Source organism: Sander vitreus, chromosome 15 (assembly GCF_031162955.1).
Source record: "Sander vitreus isolate 19-12246 chromosome 15, sanVit1, whole genome shotgun sequence".
In the NCBI taxonomy this organism is placed as follows: domain Eukaryota; kingdom Metazoa; phylum Chordata; class Actinopteri; order Perciformes; family Percidae; genus Sander; species Sander vitreus.
In genome coordinates this window covers 20,512,955-20,538,000 of record NC_135869.1, presented here as the reverse complement: position 1 = coordinate 20,538,000, position 25,046 = coordinate 20,512,955, and the positions used below count along the sequence as shown (strand labels likewise).

At 39.5% G+C, this 25,046-nt stretch overlaps 3 protein-coding genes across 3 annotated transcripts in view; all 3 read right to left on the bottom strand.

The window, feature by feature from the left end:
- The window catches only part of LOC144530469 (cytoplasmic phosphatidylinositol transfer protein 1-like), a 57,378-nt gene that overhangs the window by 21,912 nt on the left and 10,420 nt on the right, over positions 1-25,046 (bottom strand). The window lies entirely within an intron of this gene.
- LOC144529933 (class II histocompatibility antigen, B-L beta chain-like) lies at positions 5,550-8,581 on the bottom strand. Its single transcript, XM_078269303.1, has 5 exons — positions 8,473-8,581; positions 8,099-8,365; positions 7,221-7,499; positions 6,994-7,128; positions 5,550-6,888 (listed from the first exon to the last, which is right to left on the bottom strand). Exons 1-5 carry the CDS (start codon positions 8,522-8,524, stop codon positions 6,830-6,832), a joined length of 792 nt encoding a protein of 263 aa, XP_078125429.1. The 5' UTR covers positions 8,525-8,581; the 3' UTR covers positions 5,550-6,829.
- LOC144529935 (H-2 class II histocompatibility antigen, A-U alpha chain-like) lies at positions 9,582-11,288 on the bottom strand. Its single transcript, XM_078269304.1, has 4 exons — positions 11,086-11,288; positions 10,690-10,935; positions 10,272-10,553; positions 9,582-10,109 (listed from the first exon to the last, which is right to left on the bottom strand). The coding sequence occupies exons 1-4, from the start codon at positions 11,165-11,167 to the stop codon at positions 9,988-9,990; spliced, it is 732 nt and encodes a 243-aa protein (XP_078125430.1). The 5' UTR covers positions 11,168-11,288; the 3' UTR covers positions 9,582-9,987.

The window sequence follows — 25,046 nt, the reverse complement described above, 5'->3', positions numbered from 1 at the left end:
CATCCATATTGTTTTATCTCATCTGCCCATATGGTGGATGAACCATTTGGACATCAGAGGGCGCACAGAGATACATATGAACAGCCTGCCTCTCACAGCAGATGCTCACAGACAGTGGCCAAATGAAAATTTCCAAAATGTTAACGGACATATTTGTTTACATTGGCAAAGGTTGATCCTAATTTATCAAACCATATGCTGACAAACATATTTCTAAATGTGGACCACAAATACATTAAATAAGAGGAGTGAATAACACTGCAGCTGCAAATGAATCCTAAAATAAAATCCCCATGTAAGCTTAAAACAAAGTTATGTACACTCACATCTTGTTCGGGATCTTGTTAAGCATGTTACATGTATGTATCGGTGTGTACTGGGCTCTTACACCATAGACAAAAACATTACACAAAAAATTAGGAAGAACTCCGCAGTACACTACGGGCAGTAATCTAACCATAATCACCATAATCTACACTCACACTGGATGTGACATCAGCTGACATATTACACATGGACCTGCATGTGTACAGCCCATGTTTATGAATTCCACTGCAACAAACAGACTCAAAATCTTCCAGCAGATAAAGCACACAACACACCATCCAGGTCATGTGGTAAAATACAGTACTGCAACACTACATTGTGCTTAATTAGGAACTGTCAGCTATGAGCTGAAATAATAGCCGAGCTTGACTCCGTGACCTGCCTGAACTTACGCTATGCTTCATTTGTGGCAGGTAATAATATGACAATGCTGCTCTTGTCCAACTGATGGAAGTTACAGTTACATTTCAAAATAAAGTTGATAATATCAACGCAATGAAATCATAACCAGGCTGTCTTTGCATTTTACATGGACCACAGAACCAAAGGAACATGAAAAGAAGAAAACATACTTTATTAATCCTGCAAGGGGAAATTCAATTTTTTTTACTCTGTTGTTAGTTACACACATTACACACAAGCGTGAAATACACACACATGCTCAAGACCTATACATGCACAGATGGAGAGATGTCACAGTAAGGGAGCTGCCGTTAAAGGTGCCCCAAGCAGTTGGGGATTAGGTGCCACCTTGGCCGACCCAGGGGTACCTCTCCAGCTACCAGTCCACAAAACAAGACAACAGAGATATAAAGGGAAGACCGCTGATCTTGTTAAGGCACAGAACTTGAGCTCTGCAACGACTGATGTTTCAGCTGAGTTTAAATATTCCTGTTTTAACACACACATAACACACTGCTAATATCACCAGCTGAACTTTATCAAGACAATCAGTCACAGAGAGAGAGACACACACACATGCACAATACACACGCACACACACACACACACACACACACACACACACACACGCACACGCACACTTCACATAAGACAATACTGGGCACAATGCTAACGTGTAATTAAAATGTAACCACAGACAGAGTAATTAATGCCTCTGCGCTCTGTAGGGACAAGTGTCGTGAGTGTCCAGCATTTTGGCCCCGCAAAGCTGTCGGGACCCCACAAGTATACTGGACTCCCGGTTTTTGGACCCCACGAATATAGTTAAACAAGCCCACACACACACACACACACACACACACACACACACACACACGTTGCTGTTTCAGCAGAAATGGGGGCATGCTGTTTAGAGTGAGTGCATTTTCTCCACTCACGCTGATACAGCAGAACATGAAGGTGAGCGTTAACTCCCGATAATAGGTTTGATAAATTCACATGCCATGGCAGTTGGTCACATACGCAGTGTAAGAGGATGCCAAGGATGGCAGCTGGCTCGGGGAAGCCATGTATTGGTGGTAGCTCAACACTATGCTGTGCCACACATTGCCTTTCCTAATTACATGGCTTGACTCAGTGCAGCAGCCAAGAGCAATGAAGCGTGACAGGTCTGAGAGCAAGATAAGGGAGTGTCAGTGTTTCTTCAGGAGGAACAGGAGGTTCAGATTCTACCAGTGTATGCCTTGTGTTTGCTTGCTCCCTTTAGTTAACCTAAACTGATGGGTATTTTCTAGACTCTCTGTACACTCAAAGGTTGCAGGATTTTGTATTTTGTAATATTAGAAACAAAAATGCTACAGCTCTTACACAAGATGTACCGAGGTAGACCCATGGATGTTAATCATTTGTTGTGCTTCTTTACGGGACAATTGAAGGGAGGGAGTAAAATGAAATATCACTTGTTTGATGCACAGCAACAATATTAGAAATGTATACAGATGTTTGTTTTATGTAACCAGGTTATAGGATTTCTGCCTACACCTCACTACAATGGAGGTGAATTTAATTGCATTAGTTTTGCTTAAATGAGCATCACTGGGTGTCATTTACTTGCACTTTACTAGTGGCAACAAATAAAATGTAGTGTTCAACTACATAAATTAATTAAAGTGGAAATAACCAGCCCTGAAACTCACAGATAGGTATTCTTACAGTAAATCCACTTGCCAGGAGCAAAACACTGCATTACACACTGTAAACTATGTCAAAGATGTGTGGAGGGGCGTAATTTATTAATACTGATCGTTGCAGGTGGGAGGGAGCACTCTCCTGTCGTGTTTCCCTCGCTACCCCTTTCTCGCTGTCTTCCTCCCCACCCGTGTTCTCATCCTGCATCTCTGCAGTGTCTGAGGTCATTGAACCAAACATTACATAACGTCAAGACAACTCACTACGGATCACTCCCTTATGCATCATCTTTACTCCCTGCCTGGCAGCACACTGGGTGGCCTACTGAAATGATGCGTTCATATGCATACAAGCAGCAGGAGGAAAAAAAGGGTGGGGAGACGATTGGACTAAGGTTGAGTGTCAAATAGAGGTAAAGATGCTGAGCAGGAATAAGAGAGAAATAAGAGGGCAGTGCTGCAAAAGAAATGTTTAGGAAACTAACATTAACGTTACATAACAGGACTTGATTGAGGCAGCTGTCTCTCTCTTGCCCTCCCCACTACGTACTCCTGTTCCTCTTCCCATTTATATGATGCATGTCACTTTCTCCTTTTCTCTGCCGACATTCCTTTGCTTACTAACTCTTTCCATCTTTCTAGTTTTTCTCACTTCCTTTTTGTGCTTTTGAGTTAAATATCTTAACAACTATTGGATGGACTGCCATGACATTTGGTATAGAGACTCATGTCCTCAAACGGATCAATTGTAATGACTGGTCATCACTGACTTTTTATATAGCACCATCATAAGGTAAAATTGTGTCCAGCACTTAGGTTTATGACTAAAAACCTGCAAAAATAATGACATTCCCATGAGCCTCAGCTGTACAAAACTATGTTTAGCGCTGTTAGAATGCTAACATGCTAAATGGTAAACATGGTAAACATTATACCTGCTTACCATCAACGTCAGGCTACGGCGTAGGGTCCGGCGTAGGTTTGTGTCTTCACGTACCTACGTGCGTAGCAACGGCATAGATTTTCACGCAGAAGTATAAATCAGCCTTTACTGATGAGAAGGACTGAAAGATGGGATGATTTATTGAGAAAAGGATGAGATTCCCACATCCCAAAAACTCTGAAGACGCCGAGGTTACACAAAGTGAACTAGTATGAGAGAAGAGTCAGAGACACAAGCAGAGATCAAGAGGCGTGCCGTGAGTCACAACTCGAATTAATGAATGTTGCCAAATTTATAATTATTAAATATATCAAAAGTCCTCAAAGCCCTTTACAGGGACTATATAGAATACAAATAAAAACGTAGACATTTAATAACGACAATAAAAAAGATTGCAAGAGGGGGGTTAGCTGGGGAAGGTAAGTTTAAAGAGGTTGGTTTTGAGGGCCTTTTTGAATGTTGACAGTGTGGGTTCATTTTTGATTTGGTTAGGGAGTGAGTTCCACAGAGAGGGGGCGCTGTCACCCCAGGTTCAGCTCTTAGGCCTGGAGATTTGCAGGTATGGAGTAGAATCTTGATTGATTACAGGTACACGCACAGTTTTTGGAACTGATGTGATGTCCAGGGTGTCTGCAACATGTTGTGAGTCAACTCACATACTGAATAGAGCAATTAAATTGAGAAGAAATGTGAATATAAATGTCACTTTGCCATCCAGACTCTGTTTAATCACGCTCCCTGCAAAACTTAATTCAAAAGTCCCTTTGACACAGCCTGTTCAAAGCGGGAATGTTGCGGTTCTGTATAAAAGGCACGAACACGGAATGTGGGGAAAGAGTTGTTCTGCCATTAAGCCAGCAGCAGAGGTAGTAACAAAGCCATATTAATGTCTGTGTAAAAGGGACAGCTAGCAAGGCGGGACTACATACACACACACACACACACACACACACACACACACCAGACGCCAACGCTGTTAAGTTACACGTCACGCCTCTTTTACTTCTGGAATATCGGTATGTTTTAGGTTCCGTGTAAAAAAAGCAAAGCCAGCGCAATGGAGGATCTTCTTTACAACAGTATTGTGGTAACTCTGCGTAAAAGAGGCTAAAGTCAATAAAAAGCAGGAGCAGGGAGAGATCAATCAACCCCCCTGTGGAAAACAAAGGAGAAGCAAAGCCCACAGGTGGATACTGAGGTGTGACATACATTAGCAGCATTGCGGATTTTTAATTTATGTCATCTGTGTCATCAACATAACATACATAAACCGTTTCAACTGTAGACTGTGGAGCTGTACTGATGTGCAGCCGACTACAACTTAAGAATCATTTACTCTACCAGCAGTACACAATATTTTTAGTAAATTCTTCTTGAGCCTTTAACAAGAAGCAGGTGATTTTCCCCTTGTTACATAAGCCTTTTGTCCTCTCTGTTTTGGTACAACTTGAATTTCAGGTTGCTTGGGGAAAACCACCCATTTATTATGCATAGAGAGAGCACAGTGTATTTTTTTACAGCCCTTTTGAGATTTATAGAGAAAAGGGCACAAAAAACAAGGGAGAAAGAAAACCATTGACCACAAGTGCTATCCTGGTTTGGTCTTGCATACAATATCAGCCTCTCCATCTACTTTGTACTAACTCATATTTCCTCTGCCTTGGTGGAGCCTACTGTAACTTGGGGAAGCTGTGGATCCCTACTGTTGATGGTTAAGGACAAGGCAGATGATCAGCATAGAAGAAGAAGCAACTGCAAAAAGAGAAGCTCGTTAAAAACCCCAGTTTTGGCATGATATAATGCCAGCAGTGACAGGTGCAATAAGGGCAGGGAGGCTTAGGACTGGGCAAAGAGCAGTGTTTGTGGAGTAGGGCAGTGCTGTGGGAGAAACAGAAGATGGTTGTGGACCTTACATATTTGCAAATACAAGGTTTTTCTGTTCTTGGGAAAAACAGGGTGAGGGATGAGCAGAGAAACTGTGAGGTGTGGAAGAATCAGAATTCGGAATTATCAGTGTAAGTTTTGTCATCAGTCCAAAAGTGCTGTTTGGAAGTGATTAATCGTCTGGGCACCACAACCATCCAATAGTTGTGGAGATATTTCATTGAGCACCAAAGAGGTAGACCAACTGACCACTCGACCGACTTGAAAAATCCTTGTCATTCAACACCAATTCGACACAACACAAACAGATTTCACCAAATTATTTATTTTTTTAGTGTTCATACAGTTAAAAGGGGTTTCTTTTACAATTTCTGTTACATTAAGTTTACTATCCAACTACAGCACATGCAATTAGAAATGTTTTTCAATTACACATCACTGTAACTTTTTCACCCTTATCCTTGATATCCCCTTCCAGCATCTACAGTACTGTCGTCTTTCCAACCTTTTTTGCTGGAAGCTTTACTGTCTAAAGACTGGAATATACTGGCCCTCCTTGTCCATTCTCATATTCAACCTGACTGGTCAAACTACTGATATTTAACCTGCAACAGTGTCTGGCTTATGCGGAAATTTGTGTTTGTTAAACAGCTGAAAAACTGAAATATTGACTAAACCATTACATTACATATAGGGCTGGAATTAAAGTAATTGTCAGTGTGATTTAGAATTAGTTTTTACCCCACGTTGACTGTCTATAAGGTGGTCTCATAACAGAGGCCATTGGCCAAATCTAACAACACCTACCAAAACTAATCTGACATGGAGCTCATAGCATATGCTCAGGCATGAGTCATTAAAGCCAACCCATCAGAAGCTTTTCTCTCTGAGTATCAACAACCCAGTGGTGTAGTCTACGTGATACGCAAGTATACGCAATATACTCATTAAGAAAGCTCCAGGATTTCCATATACCCACTTAAAAATGCACAATGACATGTAACAACATACTTTCCATTATATTTTTGATATATTTTGAATTGTCATCTGTGTTTTCTTTCGATAGGCTAAATACATGTATTTCCACCGTAAATTGGTGCATTAAAGTGTATCAGAATATAGGAAATTAAGTCTTTGACACTCAAAGTTACCCCGGGGGAGGACACCCAGATGCCCCACTTTGATATGTCCATTCTGGTCCATATATTTATATAGTACAGTATACCCGCTACACCACTGCAACAACCCAATCATTCACATAATAAAGTAGATTTAAGCATCTCCAAGTATTGCTAACTCTAGCTGCTTTCACTGGCTGCAAGCAGAATTTACACCATCCAACCCCAAAGGCTTTACACATACTAAATGACAACAGTTATAGTAAAGTACTTCCTGTCGCTAACATACAATGCTTATCTGCAAACTGCAGTTTAGTAGTCAGTGGCTTTCATCCACAAGCTGAAAAGCACAACACACCACCCTAGCCATCACCCAATAGTGACTATGACTTGAGACACACACTAAGTTTCATATTGAGACCATCTTGGATGAAATGTGTCAACAATACTACTGTTTGCTCTGACTGCTAAGTTGCTTCAACTTCAGGGACGTCCTCCAGTGGAACCAAAACTCTTCCTGTTACAACTGCAAAAAGAAAAAGCATAAGAACAATTATGTATTGCTGTTGTAAATATATAATTAAGTAACAACTAATAATATTATATCAAATCTTTTATTTAATGTCTTCACCTTGACAGAGAGTGATGTGTGCTTTAGACTTGTTCTTGTAGTAGATGAATCCAGAGCTTAACATGACAAAACCAAGTATGAGACCAGACAGTCCCACGGCAATTTTAATCCGTTCTGGCACAGGAAGGGAGGGGTCTAAAATAATTAGAAAAATAGACACTTTTATTTATACAGCTTACATTTTATTAGCCTGCAGTTAGCAGTTTGCATCAAAGTGGCATACTGACCCCAGACCTGAAGCGCTGGTTTAGAGAGGGTGAAGTGTTCCACCATGCAGGTAATTTTTTCTCCTGGAGTCGGGATGGGGTTTAGGTAGGAATGAATCTGATAGTAAAAGTCCCCATCAGACATCACTTCAGAAAAACTGACCGATGAGGTCACTTCCTGCCCGTTGCGCAACCACGTCAGTCGGATTTGTTTTGGATAAAAGTTATAGGCACTGCACACAAGCATTGACGGGTGTTTCACTGAATTCAGCTTGATGGTGGGTACAGAGGTAAAATTACCTGAAAATAGCAAATCAACGTTTTATATATATAATTTTTTTTTAATTTTTTTTTTATTGAGGACTGAGCCTCTGCATATGGGCTATCATATACCAGGTGAGCTAGCCAGGCGCCCAGCGTTTTATATTTTCTACTAGCAAAAAAAACATCAGTACACCTTTTCTGTTTCTGCATAGAATCTTTTTTGTCGGATATAAATAGGGTCATGTATCACAGATGAGTATGTTGTAAATTATTGTATATTTCTGATTCAGTTTTACTGTGAACATGAACAATAGGGTCTATGAGCAAAATATTCAGTTAGTATTGTAATGTATTGTATTGTGAATACTCAAATCCTCACATGTAATAGACCCTTTTATGACATTTTGACTTGTGGACCAGCAAAAACACAGGTGTAAATAACATTTAACATTGGCTCCATTCCATTGAGGGTCCCAGTAAGTCAGTGGGTGAGCATGAACAGTATTAAAGCCATCATTAATGTAATTCATTCCTCCTGTGCCTTTTCCTGCTTTAACAAGTCAAAATAGTGTATGTGCATGTCCACTCCACAGCACCTCAAAAATTCATTTTGTACATTTGATTAATGCTCTTACCCAATTGTTGGATATATTCTATGTTGTTAGTACACAATATGTTATTTTCAAATGCTCTCTCCATTGCGTCAGAAGGGTCTGCGTTATAAGTCTTTAGGATTTCAGTTGAATAGGCTGTGAATCCTATCCAGTTGCCTCTTGTGCTGTTGTACTGTTTTATTAATTTCTTGTTAGAACGTCCCTCTAGGATATATTCTGTGTCTTTTAAACCTGGACCCTTGAAAGTACAACATGCTGTGACTTGTGCATAATCTTCATCTGTGAAAACTGTAATAAAAGGAGAGCAATGCATTAATGTTGAATTGATTGCTATTTTATCACTTAAACTTGACATTTTACTGATAGGCTACAAGTAGAAGAGTAATGTAACTCACCTGGATTGAAAAGAGAGAAAACCACGAAAAAAAGATAATTATGAATGTCCATGATTTTACAGTGAGTAGGAAACTACAGGAACAAAACTGTTCTGATGTGCAGAATTTATATGTTCACAGACACTCCCAAATGCACACGCCCTTTTGTTGCTCAGTTGAAACTCCCTGTCCATCACAATAATGATAGTGATTCTTACTGATTATTAGTATTCCTGATTAGTATAACTAATAGTTATTCTATGTTTGATTTGTGATTTATCAAAGAGCTGTTCCTTGGTTTAGTATAGTAGGTCTTTGTTTGAAGGATCTTTCAACTGCACTACACAACACACCACAAGACAATCCACAATCATCAAAGTAGTAGTAACATGTATTACAATTAAGAATCATTTTCTCAAGATCATAGAAGGAGGGAAAGGCCATGATTTTGGAAAGTGATCTAAGGTGGCAAAGCAATTGTGTCAAAACAACCTCAAAGTTCTTGGCAATGGCTTAACAAATGTGGCAGCTGACCGAAACTGTTGGTGCAGGTCATTTAAAGGAATTGGACCAAACAGGAATAACTTCCCCTTTTGCAAGAGGAAATGACATGCCATCCAAAAGTAGATGTGCCTAAGATAACATACCAAAATGTCTTCATTTATCTTGTCCTAACATTCATGCTTGCTTGTTGATCATAGCAGTCTGATATGCCAAAAACCTTTAGCAGCCTTAAATTACTGCAACACTGTGGTGGATTATGTTTCTCTAGAAGCTTTAATTTGGGTGACCTTATGTATATTATGTTATCAAGCAAAGCAGTGTGTTGTAGACCTACATACAATTAAAGTAATTGTTTGTGAATGATTTGATCAAGAAAAGTTAATAATGCATATACTGTAGACTCCAGGATATGACCCAAAGCCTTGTGGGACCTCACGGCAAATGCTAGTTGAGGTGGAAGAGAAGTTTTCAATCTTCATTATAGGGTGTTTATGTAAGGCTAATACATGTCATATACATATATTTACAATAGCTCAATGACTCAGTGACAATCAGATGCATCTATTATGAGTTATTAATGATAGAAAAAACAAGTGACAACAAATAATGCTAGTTGAGGTGGAAGATAAGTTTTCAATCATCATTATGGGGTGTTTATTTAAGGCTAATACATGTCATATACAGATATTTTCAATAGCTCAATGACTCAGTGATAATCAGATGCATATTATGAGTTATAAATGGTAGAAAAAAACAAGTGACAACAAATGCTAAGCTGTTATGTATTTTCACACACTGAAAAACATAATAGAAGAGAACACAGTGATAAAGAAAGATCATTCAGTGAATTACCGAGGTTTCCTTTTTTTTTTTTAAGTATTTGGGCATTTTGCCTTTACTCAATAGTAGATGAGAGGTGTCAGGAAAGAAGAGAAGAGAGAAAGTGGGGATGACATGAAACAAATGTCGCTGGCCGGAAAGCAACCAGAGACGAAGTGATCACAGCGCTGTGTATGGTATACGTCTTAACATCTAAGATATTTGTTTTCCTTTCACAAAAAAGAATGTTCCTGCAGCAACTCCAAGAAGTCCAAGGAACAGGCCAAGTCCACAAAAGACAGTTGGACTAATACTAGTCTGATTTATGTCAGCCTCTGTGGAGGACAAGAGAAAAATATTCCGAAGTTAAGAAGTAATTTCAGTATTGACTAATTCTTACATCAGACCAGTCAAGAGAGTATTATAATATACTATATTACTATACTATATTATAGGATAACATTATACTGTACTATATTAAACGTTTTTGTCCTCACCCCAAAACTTGGTCTGAGGCTTCTCCAGCGACGCATGTTCCACAGTGCAGCCGTAGATGTCTCCTTCCTTTGGGACGAAGTTTAGGTAGGAGAAAACATGAAATGTTCCATCAGGATTGTTTATGCATTTGTTGAAAGGATCTTCCACGTTTATGTCTATGGCATTCTTGGTCCACTTTATGTTGATGGAGGGAGGGAAGAAATGGTTGATGAAGCAGATGAGGGTATTCTCTTCCTCTTCTATCACTTCATCTCTGGGGTAGATGATGATTTCTGGTGGCTCTGACACAATACAGTGCACTTTCAATAGTCTTTACTTTTGTTAAAGAAACTAAATAAAACATTGCTAAATGGATACAGTATCTTCACCAAAAGTTGACGGTGAACGTAACATATCAACATGTTAAATATCACTTACCTTTAGTCTTTGTTGTAGCATACTTGTCTGGTTTATAGCGCTTCAATTCATCTTTGCACACAGTTCGGCAATGTAATGCAATTTCGTAAGCAAGGGGAATATGGAGTGATGTAGGGATTTTACTATCCCAAACAAGAAGCCCTTTTTTAAAGTCAGCATAGTAGACTTCATCACCATCGAGTGTCAAAGTGAGTTGAGTATCACTTGAGTCAAAGCACCCAAAGCTTTGACATAACTCATGACTTCCTAGGAAAATGTAACAACCCATACATCAGTACATTAACATTCATACATTCATAAAAGAATTTACAAAAAAGTTGTAAATATGTAATTTGGTTCCAATTCTTTTTTTTAAATGCAAAAAAAAAAAAGAGTTAAGGTAATAGCCATACTTACTTTGTGCAGCGATAAAAACTGCTCCTGAGAGAATAAGTATAATTTTGAAGTATATATCGTTCGGTTTGTATGTACGAATCATAATCAGAAAAGGATTAAGTTTGCTGTCAAAGCTCTCTTGGTCTCTGCAGTTAGTTTTCAATAAAGATAAGACTTATCAAGGTTGGCTGTGTTAACCTTACTCCGCAACCTTCCGCATACCTAAAAAACAAACAAAATCACAAGGGGAAGTCCACCAAAGGGGAAGTCAGGAGAAGATTCAATTAAGAATACCACTTTAAAAGGTGTCCTGTGGAGTTGTCTTGTAAACAATCAAAAGTTGTGTTTACATTTGGTATTAATCACTAAAACTCAATGTGTGTATCCTTGAACTCTATATATAAAAATCTGTTATTGTTAGATGAACCACATTAAGCTTTGTGTTTGGTTTCTTCTTATGATTTGGCATCTGACTCTTGACTTCCATAGGAACTATGAGGTTCCTCATAGTTTTACAGTTGGTTTGGCAGATTAATACATTTCACACTGTCACAGGAAATATGAGGTTCCTCATAGTTTTACAGTTGGTTTGGCAGGTTGATAAATCAGAGCAGTTTCCTCCATCAGAAAAAGGGAAAAGCTCAACATGATCACACTTTCTTTGTCTATTTCTATCATTTTAAATACTTTAAAAAATCAAATAAATCATCTAAAATTGTATGTTATTTTGTACTTATATGTCACTTAATCTACCCAATTTAAGATAAATGGCCAGAAAGAAGTTGTGAAATTAATCAGATAACTGACAATCAGTGTGTTTTCATGCAGTTTAAAAAAATGAGTAAATTCGGGTCAAAGCAACAACGGTTTCTCAGACGCCATGTTTGTTTTCTTTGACCCTTGTCACTGTCCGGCTGGAAGTTTTCATTCTTTGATTTTCTTTTACTGTTGATTTGTATAAACAGCTGGTAGCGCTTTTGCTGCTGGTGAGCGGACTAGGGATATGTTACATGTGTGATTTCTGTCTGATGTATGCTATGTCATGCAGTATGTTAACACCTTTGCTGTTTGGGTTTATGTTTAGTAAAATGGTTAACAGTGAAGCTGATGCTGCTGGTTCTGGCAGTGCAAATATATTTGTAGCCTGAATAGGATATGATAGACAGGTTTTGTCTATGATGTTGTGTACAGCCTTTATAGACTTTGTTAAGCATGTTGTACAGTATATACAGTGTTTTGCTATTATTGCCTTTGTAATGCAGTATGTTGCAAAGTAAAATTGTTGTTTTTTTCAGTTTGTCTAAGTCTTTTTTTTGGGAAAAGATGGCCGACTCACTTTTGTACTGGCTCACCCAAAATACAATTTCTGCCTATGCCACTGGTTGTACAGTGGCAGAGTGCCACCGACTGCACTGGAGAGAGTTACTCCCAACACTTCCCATTCTTCCCCGCTCTTGTATATGGGGAGAACTGTCATAACTCAGTTATTCACTTAAACGGGGTAAGACCATACTCCAGTTACTGCTGTGCATGTAAATGCACTTAATGTTTTAGTATTATAATTTTGATTATAAGATTTAATTATCTAGAGCAGGTTTTATTCATATCATATGTCTATTAACATCGTTAACATCGAAGTGAAAGCCATTTTTGAGCAGTTTAAATAATCTCAATTCAATACATTTGATCCAAAGTGCTGTGCAGCATACATGACAAATAATTCTGATATTTAAGGCCTAGTCGTGCAGCCCTCTTTCATTAAAAGTGTGACTGTGGATCATATAGGACTGAATGAAACGCCAAGTATGGCCTGGCACATACACACCTTAAATGACTTAATCGGACATCAACAGGACAGGAAACTGGATTTCTGGGAGAATCTAGCTGGAGAAATTGGCTTTCCCCAATCCCTTACCCTGATAATAGAAACTGTTGAGCATATTCATGACATTGAAGTCAGGTAAACTGCAGAAAGTCGACTGCAAAGTGAATGAGAAAAACATGGATGCAAATATGTACAGTAGTGAGGCTTACGTCACAACAGCTGCAGATGGTTTTACAGCACCTTTTAAAACACACATACACACAACCAGACGTAACTCACATGATCTTTACAGGCATTTAGCCAATGATATTTTACTATGAGAGCATGTCCATGACCTCTGAGCCTACAATAGCTAACATAAACTGTGTATGTACACGTGTGTGAATACAAAGCAACTGTGTGCGAATGCTTGTGCATTACACACCTCACCTAGAATAATTGTGGACACCAGGGCACCATGTATGTTTGTTTCGTAAAACAATACAGTGAGACATGAACACTAAGGCAAAGATCATTTTCGATCAGCAGAGATAGGGAAAAAAAATATAACAACAAAATAGCGCTAAAAGTAGTTCTTTGAAAAATGACATCACTGCAATTAAATAGCAGTTTAGAGAATAGAGAATAACTCCAGATCACTGGGGTCTGCTGACAATAGCAACAGACGCCATAGGGAGAGAGAATAGGATCCATGCTGCTAGTCACCTGCACCCATGGCACTAACTAGTAGCTGCCCTGGAACTTTAAAGCTATAGTGTGTAGTTTCTGTTTCCCCATGATGAATTCTAAGTAATGACAACAACACTGTCGGCGCGTCCACACGATACAGCCTTCCGTGATCGCGCTCCCACCCCCACCCCTCCTCCACGCAGTTGCTAGTAGTCAAGGATGATGGACTCTTAAGAAGAGGTAATTATGTTCACTTGAGCTTCTGCGCAGGAAAGTCACCGGACGCCACAATCTTCTGAACATAGCCATACTGAGAAATACAGAGAGAGTTGTGTGGAGCTGATAGTCTTAATTAGCTTTGTAGCAACTTGGTAGTGGCTTGAATGTACGGACATTCATTAATATCAAAAAGTTATGTACTAAATCTTTAAGTCAGAGAAACCAGACAGGAACAAATACATAATAAAGAAATATTGTGAGGGAAAGTGTACAAATACACTGCAAAATACAAAGCAGTGAAAAATACAAAAGCATGGACATGGCCCAGGTCCACTTCATGGAAATGTTGTCCTTGTATGTTTCGTAAAGATATGTGACGCTTTATTGAATCTCTCAAAAGAAAGATGGTGTTTTATGGAATGGATTTTGATGGTGTGTGTACCTGTCTCATTGGGTGGGTGTTAAAATACAGAAAAGGCAGTACCACACACACACACACACACACACACACACACACACACACACACACACACACCCGTACTTACAAAATCATGGTAGACACACATACTGTAAATACACATGCACTCGGACCTCTGATGTGTTAGATGACGTTCCAATGCCATGCTGAAGCACTAAACTATCTATTTACGAAGTCACTATCCAATTTCAATAGCTGTTCAGGTCTTTCAAACACATTCAAAATCATTAAAGGTGGGTTGATATTTGATATAAAATATCTTTATGTGAGATGACAATTAATGTTATTAATTGTGTGCCCTTCTGCAAACTCTTTTCCTCTGCTGTTTCTCAGGAGAACCAAACAGCCGTGTGGGTCAATTGGGTTCACACACACACACACACACACACACACACACACACACACACACACACACACACACACACACACACACACACACACACACACACCTTGACACATAGGGCCACTTCATCATTAAAGAGATTACTAATAGTTGTGAACTGCTGAAGTTCCTATAGCAACCAGGGGCTACCTGTTATTTTAGTCAGTTATACACTGCGTATCTGTGCATACATGCATACACACCCACATACTGTATAAGTGTATGGACCTTGTGTGGGTGTGTGTTATGTTCAATAACTCTTGATATGATGTATTTACTCTGCAGTCTTCACAAGAACAGGGCTGCCCTTTGATACGCTGTGGCTTTGACAGTGTCTATAGAGCCACTGCAAATGCATTTGTTCCCAACCCCCAACAGAATAAGAGTGCTACAATAATTTGTGTCTGCATTTGTGAAAATTCACAGGATGGACGTGTGTGTGTTTCTTTCTTCTTTCACGGATTGGGGGTATAATATAATATGTGGGTAAGAAGCAGTGTCACTTTAGTAAACTACAATGTAGAGAAAAAAAAGAAATCAGGAAATCAATTACACCCCGGTGACAGTATTACATTTGTGAAACAAACATGAAAGAATGAATGGTGGAAAGGATATAAAATGCCTATAAAAGAGTAATTTATTTTCCTATGCTCTGCTAGAAGATTAATTTTGTAGTACTATGCAAAGGTTATCCAAAGGTTATGCAAACTTAAGAAGGCTGTTAACAGCCTTCTTAAGTTAATTGTCTATCTCAATCGAAGCATAATTCCAGTTTACAGTTTTTGCCTGTTGCTTGAACACTATAGACGCATGCTTAAACCAAAGTAACATAACTTGAAGTTGTTGTTACTTTACCTTAAACAAAGTGTAACCATACCTTAAACAAAAGCGCTGCTCTGCACTTTAGTTGCAATTCTGTAACACACTCCTGTAACAATTCCTAGACACTACACACTATTTCATACATAAGACACTTAGTTCAAAAATGAAATCTCAGGGTACCATTGGGAAAACACATCTATTCAAAATACAACACACATTGGTTAATTGAAAAGACGTAGACACACACACCTGAAAATACTTACTTACAAAACTGAACACCAATCAGCCAGCTACAAAAAGGCCTCAGTTAAGCCATTTTGAGAACTTTGCAAGCATGGAGGCAGGGAGAGCTAGAGGCAGAGGAAGAGGAAGACAGAGAGAGAGAGAGAGGAGGATGTGGTCGAAGAAGCCAGGCCAAGGACCATTATTTCGGATGACATAAGAGCAACTTTGGTGGACCATGTCATAAACCATGGCCTGACTATGAGGGAAGCTGGGCAGAGAGTCCATCCTAATCTAAGCCGTTTCACAGTTTCATCCATAATAAGGACATTCCGACTGGAAAACAGGTATGTCTTCAACTCTCTACTCTACTCAGACTGTATCTAGAGTATTTACAGTACTGTACCATATGACGTTACTGTATCACATGTATTGTATTCCAGGGTGGCTAATGCTCCTTTTCCAACAAAAGTGGTAGTTTTGTGAAACATACCGTGATAACGTGTTGAGATGTTTCAGTACTGTGTATGGTAAATACAGTAAAGTTCAGTATACACAGTACTGTAAAAAAGAAGCAAACAAGAACAATTTGTGGTTGCATTTTTCTAAAGAGAATGGCTAGAAGGGGGTACTGGGGGTGGACGCCAACGCCTGTTCACCCAACAGCAGGAACTTGCAATAGTGAACCTAGTCAGAGCAAACAATGCAATCCGTCTCCACCAGCTACAGCAACAAATACTTAGATAGGCAAGTATTCAACAACATAAATCGAGTAAGCATTACAACTATCAGACGCATCTTGGTAAAGCACAACATGACCATGAAGCAATTGTACAGGGTCCCATTTGAGAGGAACAGTGTCAGAGTCAAAGAACTTCAACATGAATATGTACCGGTAAGTGTTTCAGTCCTTTACATTTACAATAAAGAATGGGTGCAGTCCAGTAACAGATGAATATGTACCACTGGATAGTACCACATAGATACATTCAGAAAGCTACACAGGTATCTGTGTGGTGGGGTGGGTCGGTTCTGTATGTGTAGTAGTGTAGGTGTGTGCTTTGAGTAAAGCCATCCACAATATGTATTTTTTGTTACAGAGAATCTTGGACAGTATTTACATTGACGAGGCTGGATTCAACCTTAGCAAAAACAGACGACATGGACGTAATATAATTGGCCAAAAGGGCAATTGTGCACGTCCCGGGGCAGCGCGAGGGAAATATCACATTGTGTGCTGCCATAAGTCTTCGAGGGCTACTGCACCATCATGCCAAACTGGTTCCCTATAATGCGCAACACATAATCACATTTCTAGATGCTGGACCAGAGCAGCCCAGGTTTGTTGTTGTCTGGGATAATGTTAGTTTCCATCGGGCTGCTCTGGTCCAGAACTGGTTCACCAACCATGATCAATTTGAAGTTGTGTACTTGCCCCCTTACTCGCCATTTCTAAATCCTATAGAGGAATTTTTTTTGCTTGGAGATGGCGCGTATATGACCGCCAACCACATGCCCGTATGCCTCTTCTGCAGTCAATGGAACAGGCCTGCGGAGACATTAAGGTGAGGTCAATCCAGGGATGGATTCGGCACACAAGGGGATATTTTCCCCGATGCTTAGCGAGAGAAGACATTGCTTGTGATGTTGATGAGATCCTGTGGCCAGACCCCAACAGACGGCAGGATCCATAAGCCCACTTGCGCACAATTGTATTTTTCTGTGTTTACAGTAGTGTATTGTTTGTTTTATTTTTGATTTAACTGAATTTACTGTACTGTAAAATATACTACTGCAATGTAATGATTTTGAATTCAGTACTTCATTTTTTGGTTGTTGTGAAAACATGCCCTGTGTGGAACTGAATAAAAACATTGAAAACAAAAGACTGCAGTTTTTTATATAAAGTAGACTAGTGTGTTGCTGCTGATCTGAAAGTGTATTCATATGATGCAAGTGGGTATCATTTTGTCATCAGAGTGACATTTTGACAAAGGATTGTTAGGTTTTGATAGCAGAGTTTCAATTTGACATAGATGTGAATGGTTTATTTCCCAGCGTTGTGTCTTATTTGTTTGTGTGTAGAGTTTTGATACAATGAGCCAAGTTTTGTAAAACGTGTTCAAGCAACGGGCAAAAACTGGAAGACCTGTACAATTGTTTCCCTAGTAACACAAGACTGAACGCTGAATATGACACTGAATTATTTGTTAAGATGGATGTTCTGTAGCAAACGTCTTGGGGGAATCAGTGTAATTTTGAAAAAAGCTAATGACTGATCCATGTCACTTACCATTATCATATACACAATCCATCACCAATCAGAGTGAACAATGAATCCTGATACATTGTGATCACATTATAGTGTGGCATGCCCAGCTGCTCCACTTCTCATGCAGAATCTCTCCAACCACCTGTCCCATAACTCTACTGACACATTCACAACGTCAGCAAGCTTCTATTCTCAGTAACCATTGTTTCTCCTTGTTTAGACAGGATGTTGACAGTAAATAAGGTTTAGGAGGACAGGAACAGAGAAGGTGGGGTACAGGGAGGGACAGGCAATTAAGAGTTTCCTTTTCTGATAAGGTGAATGATGATAGCTTCCTGTTAAACTGGTGGTAGTGCAGACTGCTCTGTAGCACACACAAACACATGAATAGATTTTTTTTTTTTCACAACTGTTTTGTAGTCACCAAACGTTCAAATTGTTTGCAAAAGACTTGCGAACGTCTCAAATCATTGGTACTTGGGTCCAAGGAAGTTTGAGCTGCTTATATTTAATTCCTCCAAAAAATGGACATCCTTAAAAGTGAACAAAAAGGTATACTGATATTTTACTAGGGACCAATTAGTCTTGGAACTTTAATGTCCACACAATGTCACCAAAATGTTACATTTAGATTATATGCACATAGCACACATCCATATACAATAAAAGAGTATAAATACTCCCAAGATCGGCAGCATTCACTTGGACTGCTGGGTAAGAATCCAGAAAAAGAGCAAGCTGACCAATGTAGCTGGATTTGTCAATTTTAAAGAAACTCCTCCCAAGAAGAATGGTAGCATCAGTCGTTTCAGCAAGTGCCCCAAAACGACATATGTTTACATTCAAGTCAAATGCCTCCTGAGCAAAAGAGTAAATTAGGTGATGTGGGATGGGTGGATTAATTCAACAACATATTGTACTTTAACACGGGTGACAGTTGTTCAGTTCCCTTTTCAAAACTGGCAGACAATGTTGGGTTATTGTTAAGCATTGTCACAATCTTTGCAACCTAAGGGCCTGTGTTCTGTCAGAAAAGCACTAGCTGGGTGCTGTCGATTGTTTTGTCCCAGCACTTCGAAGCGCTGCCCACGGCTTTTGTTTCTACATTAACATTAACGTGAGCTAGGTAGCTAACTTACCACTATGTTAACAGAGGGTGGACTACACAGCTAACAACAAGCTTACACTGTGACGATGAAGGTCCCCTTACCTAACAACATATTCTGTCGTTTAATTTGGAAGATAGATTCTTGTTGTGGTTTTACTGTCTTTTTGTGTGTGTAGTGAGGTTATTAGGGGTGTTAGTATAAGTGTGTAGTAATCTGTAGTGTTAGCTGTACATTCTTGTTTATGAAGAAAATATTAATTAAAGAAATGTCCTGAGCACGTCCAGGTACAAGCAAAGCGAGCCGAGCTGACCCGAGTTAAAATATCTTCACATTGTGTCTATTTTAGTAGCATTCTGCTGGTGCACATTCCACTAGATACTGCAAACTAAATAATTAATCTATGAGGCTGCTTGTTCCTGGAATTAAAGTGGTGTACCCAGGTTCTTAGAAAGTGCGTGTGTGTATCTGTCTGCAGTGTATGTATATGCGTGCAAGGGACCATTAAAATATGTCACTGCTTTCTCTAACATCACAGGACCTCTATTTGAAGCTCAGTGTTGCAATGTGTGGAATTTCAAACACACAGCCAGAGGCAGCAGCAACAGGGCACAAGTGATGGCACAGAAAGCACATTAGCCATCTTTCTGGTCACTGCAGCTTATCTCCATTAATGACTTTAAGCATAAATGTATGTATTTTTTTCCCACCTGGTTTATCTAATTGGTGATCCTCTTTTAACACAGATTGTGTTATTGTTAGGGCTCTGATCAAAGGTTGCTGGCTCCCTGACAATTTCTACTATCAGCTAGGACCTTTATTTTCACTCGATCAAAAAGATCACACACCCAGGCTTAATGGTATTATGCTCAACACCTGTAAAACCCCAGCACTAGGGGCACTTAGTGATGTGGCTTTTGATGGATGACCATCATCTTGTGTTATCATTCCCTTTTTCTCTGTATGGGTCTAAATTGTCAAGCAGCTACAAATGTAGGTATTAAAAAGAAAAAAGAAAAAGAAGAAAAGAATAACACAGTGCCTTGGTACATATATTCCTCCTTTAGCGCTGGATAATTTGTCAAATTTCAAGTGCCACCCTCTCTGGGTTTGTATTGTACCCTCTCCTGTTTGAGGCTGCTTGACTGTGTTTCTAACTTGCTGTGCTCTGTATGTCATTTGGCATTTTTTTTAGCTCACCTCTGTCTTTGTGTCTGCCCTTTATCGACCATGTGCCTTTTAATTAATGAATGCAGTGCCTACTGTGTTCCAATCAATATTAAAGGCTGCATCATGCCTAACCAGGCTAAATCACATGGTTACATGTTTTGTTTGTGTAATGGTGGTACAGGCATGGACTCTCTTTCTCACCTCACCTGTTTATTAGTCAACCTGGTTCCCACAACCTCGAGTCACCTGACTGACTGTTTCTGCACAACTGCTCTTAATTTAGTCCTTAGCTCTCTACTATAAATAGAAAACTGTTGACCCTAGATGTTTAACAGATCATTAATGTTGCTACGTTGCAGTCAGGCCCTTTCTGCCAGATGTCTGTTTCAGTTTGTAACCATGCTATGCCTTGTCAGTAAATTGCCTAAAAAAACTTTATTCTGCCTGCATTATCTACATGTGAAACTGGAAAATGAGGCTTACAGCACCATCTATTGTCAGTGGCCCTATCAGCCTTCTTTCCCTGTGGCAGGAAAGTGAGTCTGGGGTTACTGCGTCCTATGAAGCTCCTTACAGGCCAGTGCAAAGAAACAGCTGGCCACACTATGGACATGGCTGTCTACACCCTCCCAAGGCCAACAGCAGAGAAGGCAGTGACATATACCAAATTTAATGGGAAGTGAGCTTTACACTTTTTGGGAAAACAGAGAAAATGCAGAAAAACATGACGGAGGAAGGACACATAAGTTACGCAGTAAAACTCCAACCACAAGCATCGGAACTACATGCTATGCTTTTTAGACCATTGGATCCCAACAACAACACATTTATGTTATATCTTTGGGACCATCCAACCAACACACAAATACCCATTACTAATTAGCCCTATATTTGCAGCTGGTAACACCCAAAACTGAGTGCTACAGTTTTTCAGTCTTCAGTTCAGACTGATGAAATAGAGACTCAGATTTTTAAAATGAGTCAGACAGACCAAAGACAAACACAGCATACCGTATGCAGACATCAAGGCCTCATCAAGCAGTCTTACATCATGAACATGTAAGTGTAGGGCAGCTCTCTCTGAAGTATAACATCTCTGTAGTGATTTGCCACTGCTTCACTGATCCAGTGCACCATAATCTGAATGCCCCCAGTCGCCCAACTCATCAAAAGCACACACACAGTTATTTAGCACATTAAAATGATTATTTAGGAGTGTGGATACGAATCACATTGTAGTAATTGCCTGCAATTGCCGATTGTTCCCCAAAACATTAGCCAAGCCGACCGCAATGGAATGCATTGATGATTATAATGCCAATGTTTCAGGATCCCAAAATAATGCCTTACAGAGAAAACAGCAACAATCTGACTCAGAAAGAAAGGTTCTTAACTGTAAAGGCGCAGAGAAGCCATAATCTCAGACAAAGTTTGTGAGTGCAACTTTGAAAATACCACCAGGATTTCAATTATTCGCACAGCACAGACTCATTCAGTGCTGTACTATGAGCCACAGCAAGCTGGCAGCTTGATAACCATATATGTCAGCCAAATAGGAGCAATTCAAGTAATGGTATGTGGATAACTAACCTCACTATCAGTAATGAGTGGTGGAACATATCAAATTGACTGTTAAATATATACGTGTTTCCCACAGAATTAGAGTCTATTTCTGGTGATGGCTATTTTTAGAAAATATACAGTATATATATATATATATATATATATATATATATATATATATATATATAAAAATAAATAATTTATTTCAGATGGGTTTTTTCAATGACAATCTTCTAATATTTTTTCTTCATGTCACTCTCTTTTCATTGTCAGTCCAAACTTTTTTTTCAGTCTCAAATTTAATTTCTGTTATTGTTGAGGGTTTTAAAGGGAGGGGGGCAAGGAGAACGTGATTTGCATGTAATCTGGAGAAAACATCGGTCTCCTGGATCCACAGCTCGCGCCGAAGCATGGCAGCACCACACAGGCAGCATATAATAATGTCTTCCATGAGTTCACCTGGAACCCCCAGACTGCCGCCACAAATAAATCAATGTATGGGAAACACTGGATATACTTAAACAGCATGCACAGTATAACTGTCACAGACTCAGGACACAGAATACCATCTGAATATCTTTAATGGAGGTCTTGGACAGGGTACAAAAAGTAACAATTGCAGAAAACTCAGGAAACTTCCAGTCAAACTCAGGAAACTAGGATTCCAAAAAACACAGAAAACTTTGGAAACTTCAAGTCAAAAATAGTTCTAGGAAACTCAAAGGAACACAGGCCAGGGGATAAACTTAACTTCTAAGGAGATAAACACAGGAAGCTTTGGCACAGCAGCAGCAAAAAAGGGGCGACTCCAAATGACATGTGGAGTCCTATAATGATGAGACCAGATAACAACTGAGCCATGGAGAGGGTTCTTGTAGATGGGATAACGAGTTAAAACAGGCAACAGGTGAGGAGTGCTAATAGGCTGGGGATAGTGAATGATGATACTGATTGAGAGGAGACTGTGTAGTGGGCGTGGCTGAGGGAGAGCCCAGTGCCGGTGTGACAATAATTCAACGAACACAGTCAAACAGAGAAAGCAACTACTGCAACTTGTGATTGAAAAACATAGCAAAGTACTGCAGAAATAAACAAAGAAAAGGCAAAAAAACAATCCATTGTATTTTTGTCATGCATTCTCTTTCTTTGGTTTCATGTTTAAATCCACCCAGCAAAATTGCAAGAGTTAAAAATGTACTCCACATCAGCACAGCACATCAGTTGAGCAAGTGTTTGGTTAGGTTAGAAAAATTATCATGGAGCTTACATCAGTTAAGTGAAAGTATTGAATGAACTATGTTGGGTATAGAGGGATGGGTCTGTTGATATGACAGTTTTCTTGTAATGTTCTTTTCATCATGGAGAGGTTGCATCAGAAGTGGTCTTTTTTCCATAAAGATTTTTCATGAAGATCCAAGGCCAATCTGATAAGTAGCTTAAACACTAGCACTGACTGAAAGTGTAATCAAGCTCTTTTATGTCAATGTTAAAGGACCATAATTTGCCAGAACACCAGTTCCATGTACCTGGCAAAAATGTCAATCACCGTGATAGATTTTCTACAAGATCGGGGGGTCCCAGAGGAAGCCCTCACACTAATGGAGGAGCAAAAGGTGCGTATATGGCAGCTGTCAGGATCCTGACAAAGAGCTTAACGATAGACAGGCCTGGGTCAATTATCAACTTAAATTCTCTTAATTACTGTATAAGCATTTTCTTCAATCTGTCTGTGTTTGATGTGCAAGGTTTGCACTTTAGGGACAGTACAATTGGTTCTAGTGTGAATTCAAGGTTGACATTGACCCTTTATTGATATGCATTTTGCCAGCTATGATTCTTATGATGCTTCAGTATGCCTAGTGGGTTCATTAAAAGTCAAGCATAGTCACAGGAAGAGCACCTGAATAACATATCAAGTAATGTGAATGGGTTGCAGACCTCACTTAATTATTCCACATACAGAAAGAATGACAAAATTAAACTACATAGTAATTATACGTCAATTATGGAACCCTGAAATGGAATACCATAAAAAGGCTGTAGCTATTAAACTGATGATTCTTTCCCCTTTCATGGTTTTCCTTTGTTTCACAGATCGACATAGATGTCATCCTGCTTATGGATGATTCAGCTTTGGCCAAATACATGCCCTCATATGGAGACAGGATTGCACTTCAACTTCAATTCAATTTTTGCAGACGTCAAAAGCCAGCCTCAAAGCAAAAACTGGGTCTTCTTGAAAAGCTCATGGAGAAAATGAAACTAAGAAAGGAAACCAAAGAAAGTCAAGAGGAGCCTCAAACCTCTAAACCTACATCTGGACGACGGCTAACTACACGGACAATTGAGATAGGTTGGATACACCACCAGAGGGGGCACCAGAAAGGTTGTTATGGACATTAATAGTGGATTTGAAAGAGGGAAAGTGTCTTTTTTTTCCAAATAGTGTTTCAAGTAAAAGCCATGAATCAGACTTCACATTTGATGTATGGGACTTCAAACAAAACTCTTTTTCTGATGATGTCTCAATTGGCAAAATATATGAAACTGTCAAACTACCCAAGCTGCGTTTCTACATTGCCACTCAGCCAAAACCACAATTAGGTGAAGATGCATCTACTACTGAGTCTGAACACAATGATGAATCTAGCTTTGAGGACCAGGATGAAATTATTGAAGTTTCTGACAGCCAATCCCTGTCTCGGGAGTCCAGTTCCTCAGCACAGGACCAGGTCAGTCTGCATCACCCCGTTGCCACAGATCACTCACTTGCTACAGATCATGTCACAGATTACCTAGTGGTCTTAGAGATCCATTTTATTGTACCAGAGATATTGCAGGAGGATGCAGTTGTTCTTCAAGATGTAACTTATATCTCAGACCCTGAAATTACATTTGGCCCACACACAGAGGCTGAATTTGATCTTGATGACACACTGATTTATCAGCCGGAAACACCTGACCATGCACCACAAACAAAATGTATCACTATACACCATGCAAATTGCTTCAATGACATGATCGAAGCATTTTCTGACCCCGAGACTCTAACCAGACCACTGGCAGTGAGACGATTACTCCCAGATAATTCTGAGGAAGCTGGTAGTGGGTCAGGGATTCTGAGAGATGTCAGTGCATTTTGGCACAAATTCTATGATCGTTGCACACTTGGGACAACAATGAAAGTACCCTTCATCAGACATGATTTCAAGGCTGACACATGGAAAGCCATCGGCAGAATTTTATTGAGAGGA

What these genes read in the sequence shown, in the direction of transcription:
- LOC144529933 (XM_078269303.1), bottom strand. Translation starts at nt 8,524, where the DNA reads ATGGACATTCATAATTATCTTTTTTTCGTGGTTTTCTCTCTTTTCAAT. An exon ending in AGAATATATCCAACAATTGG is followed by an intron (nt 7,500 to 8,098) that starts GTAAGAGCATTA and finishes TGCTATTTTCAG; the next exon opens with GTAATTTTACCTCTGTACCC. An exon ending in ACACATCACTCTCTGTCAAG is followed by an intron (nt 6,889 to 6,993) that starts GTGAAGACATTA and finishes TTCTTTTTGCAG; the next exon opens with TTGTAACAGGAAGAGTTTTG.
- LOC144529935 (XM_078269304.1), bottom strand. Translation starts at nt 11,167, where the DNA reads ATGATTCGTACATACAAACCGAACGATATATACTTCAAAATTATACTT. An exon ending in AGTTTTTATCGCTGCACAAA is followed by an intron (nt 10,936 to 11,085) that starts GTAAGTATGGCT and finishes ACATTTTCCTAG; the next exon opens with GAAGTCATGAGTTATGTCAA. An exon ending in GCCTCAGACCAAGTTTTGGG is followed by an intron (nt 10,110 to 10,271) that starts GTGAGGACAAAA and finishes TGTCCTCCACAG; the next exon opens with AGGCTGACATAAATCAGACT.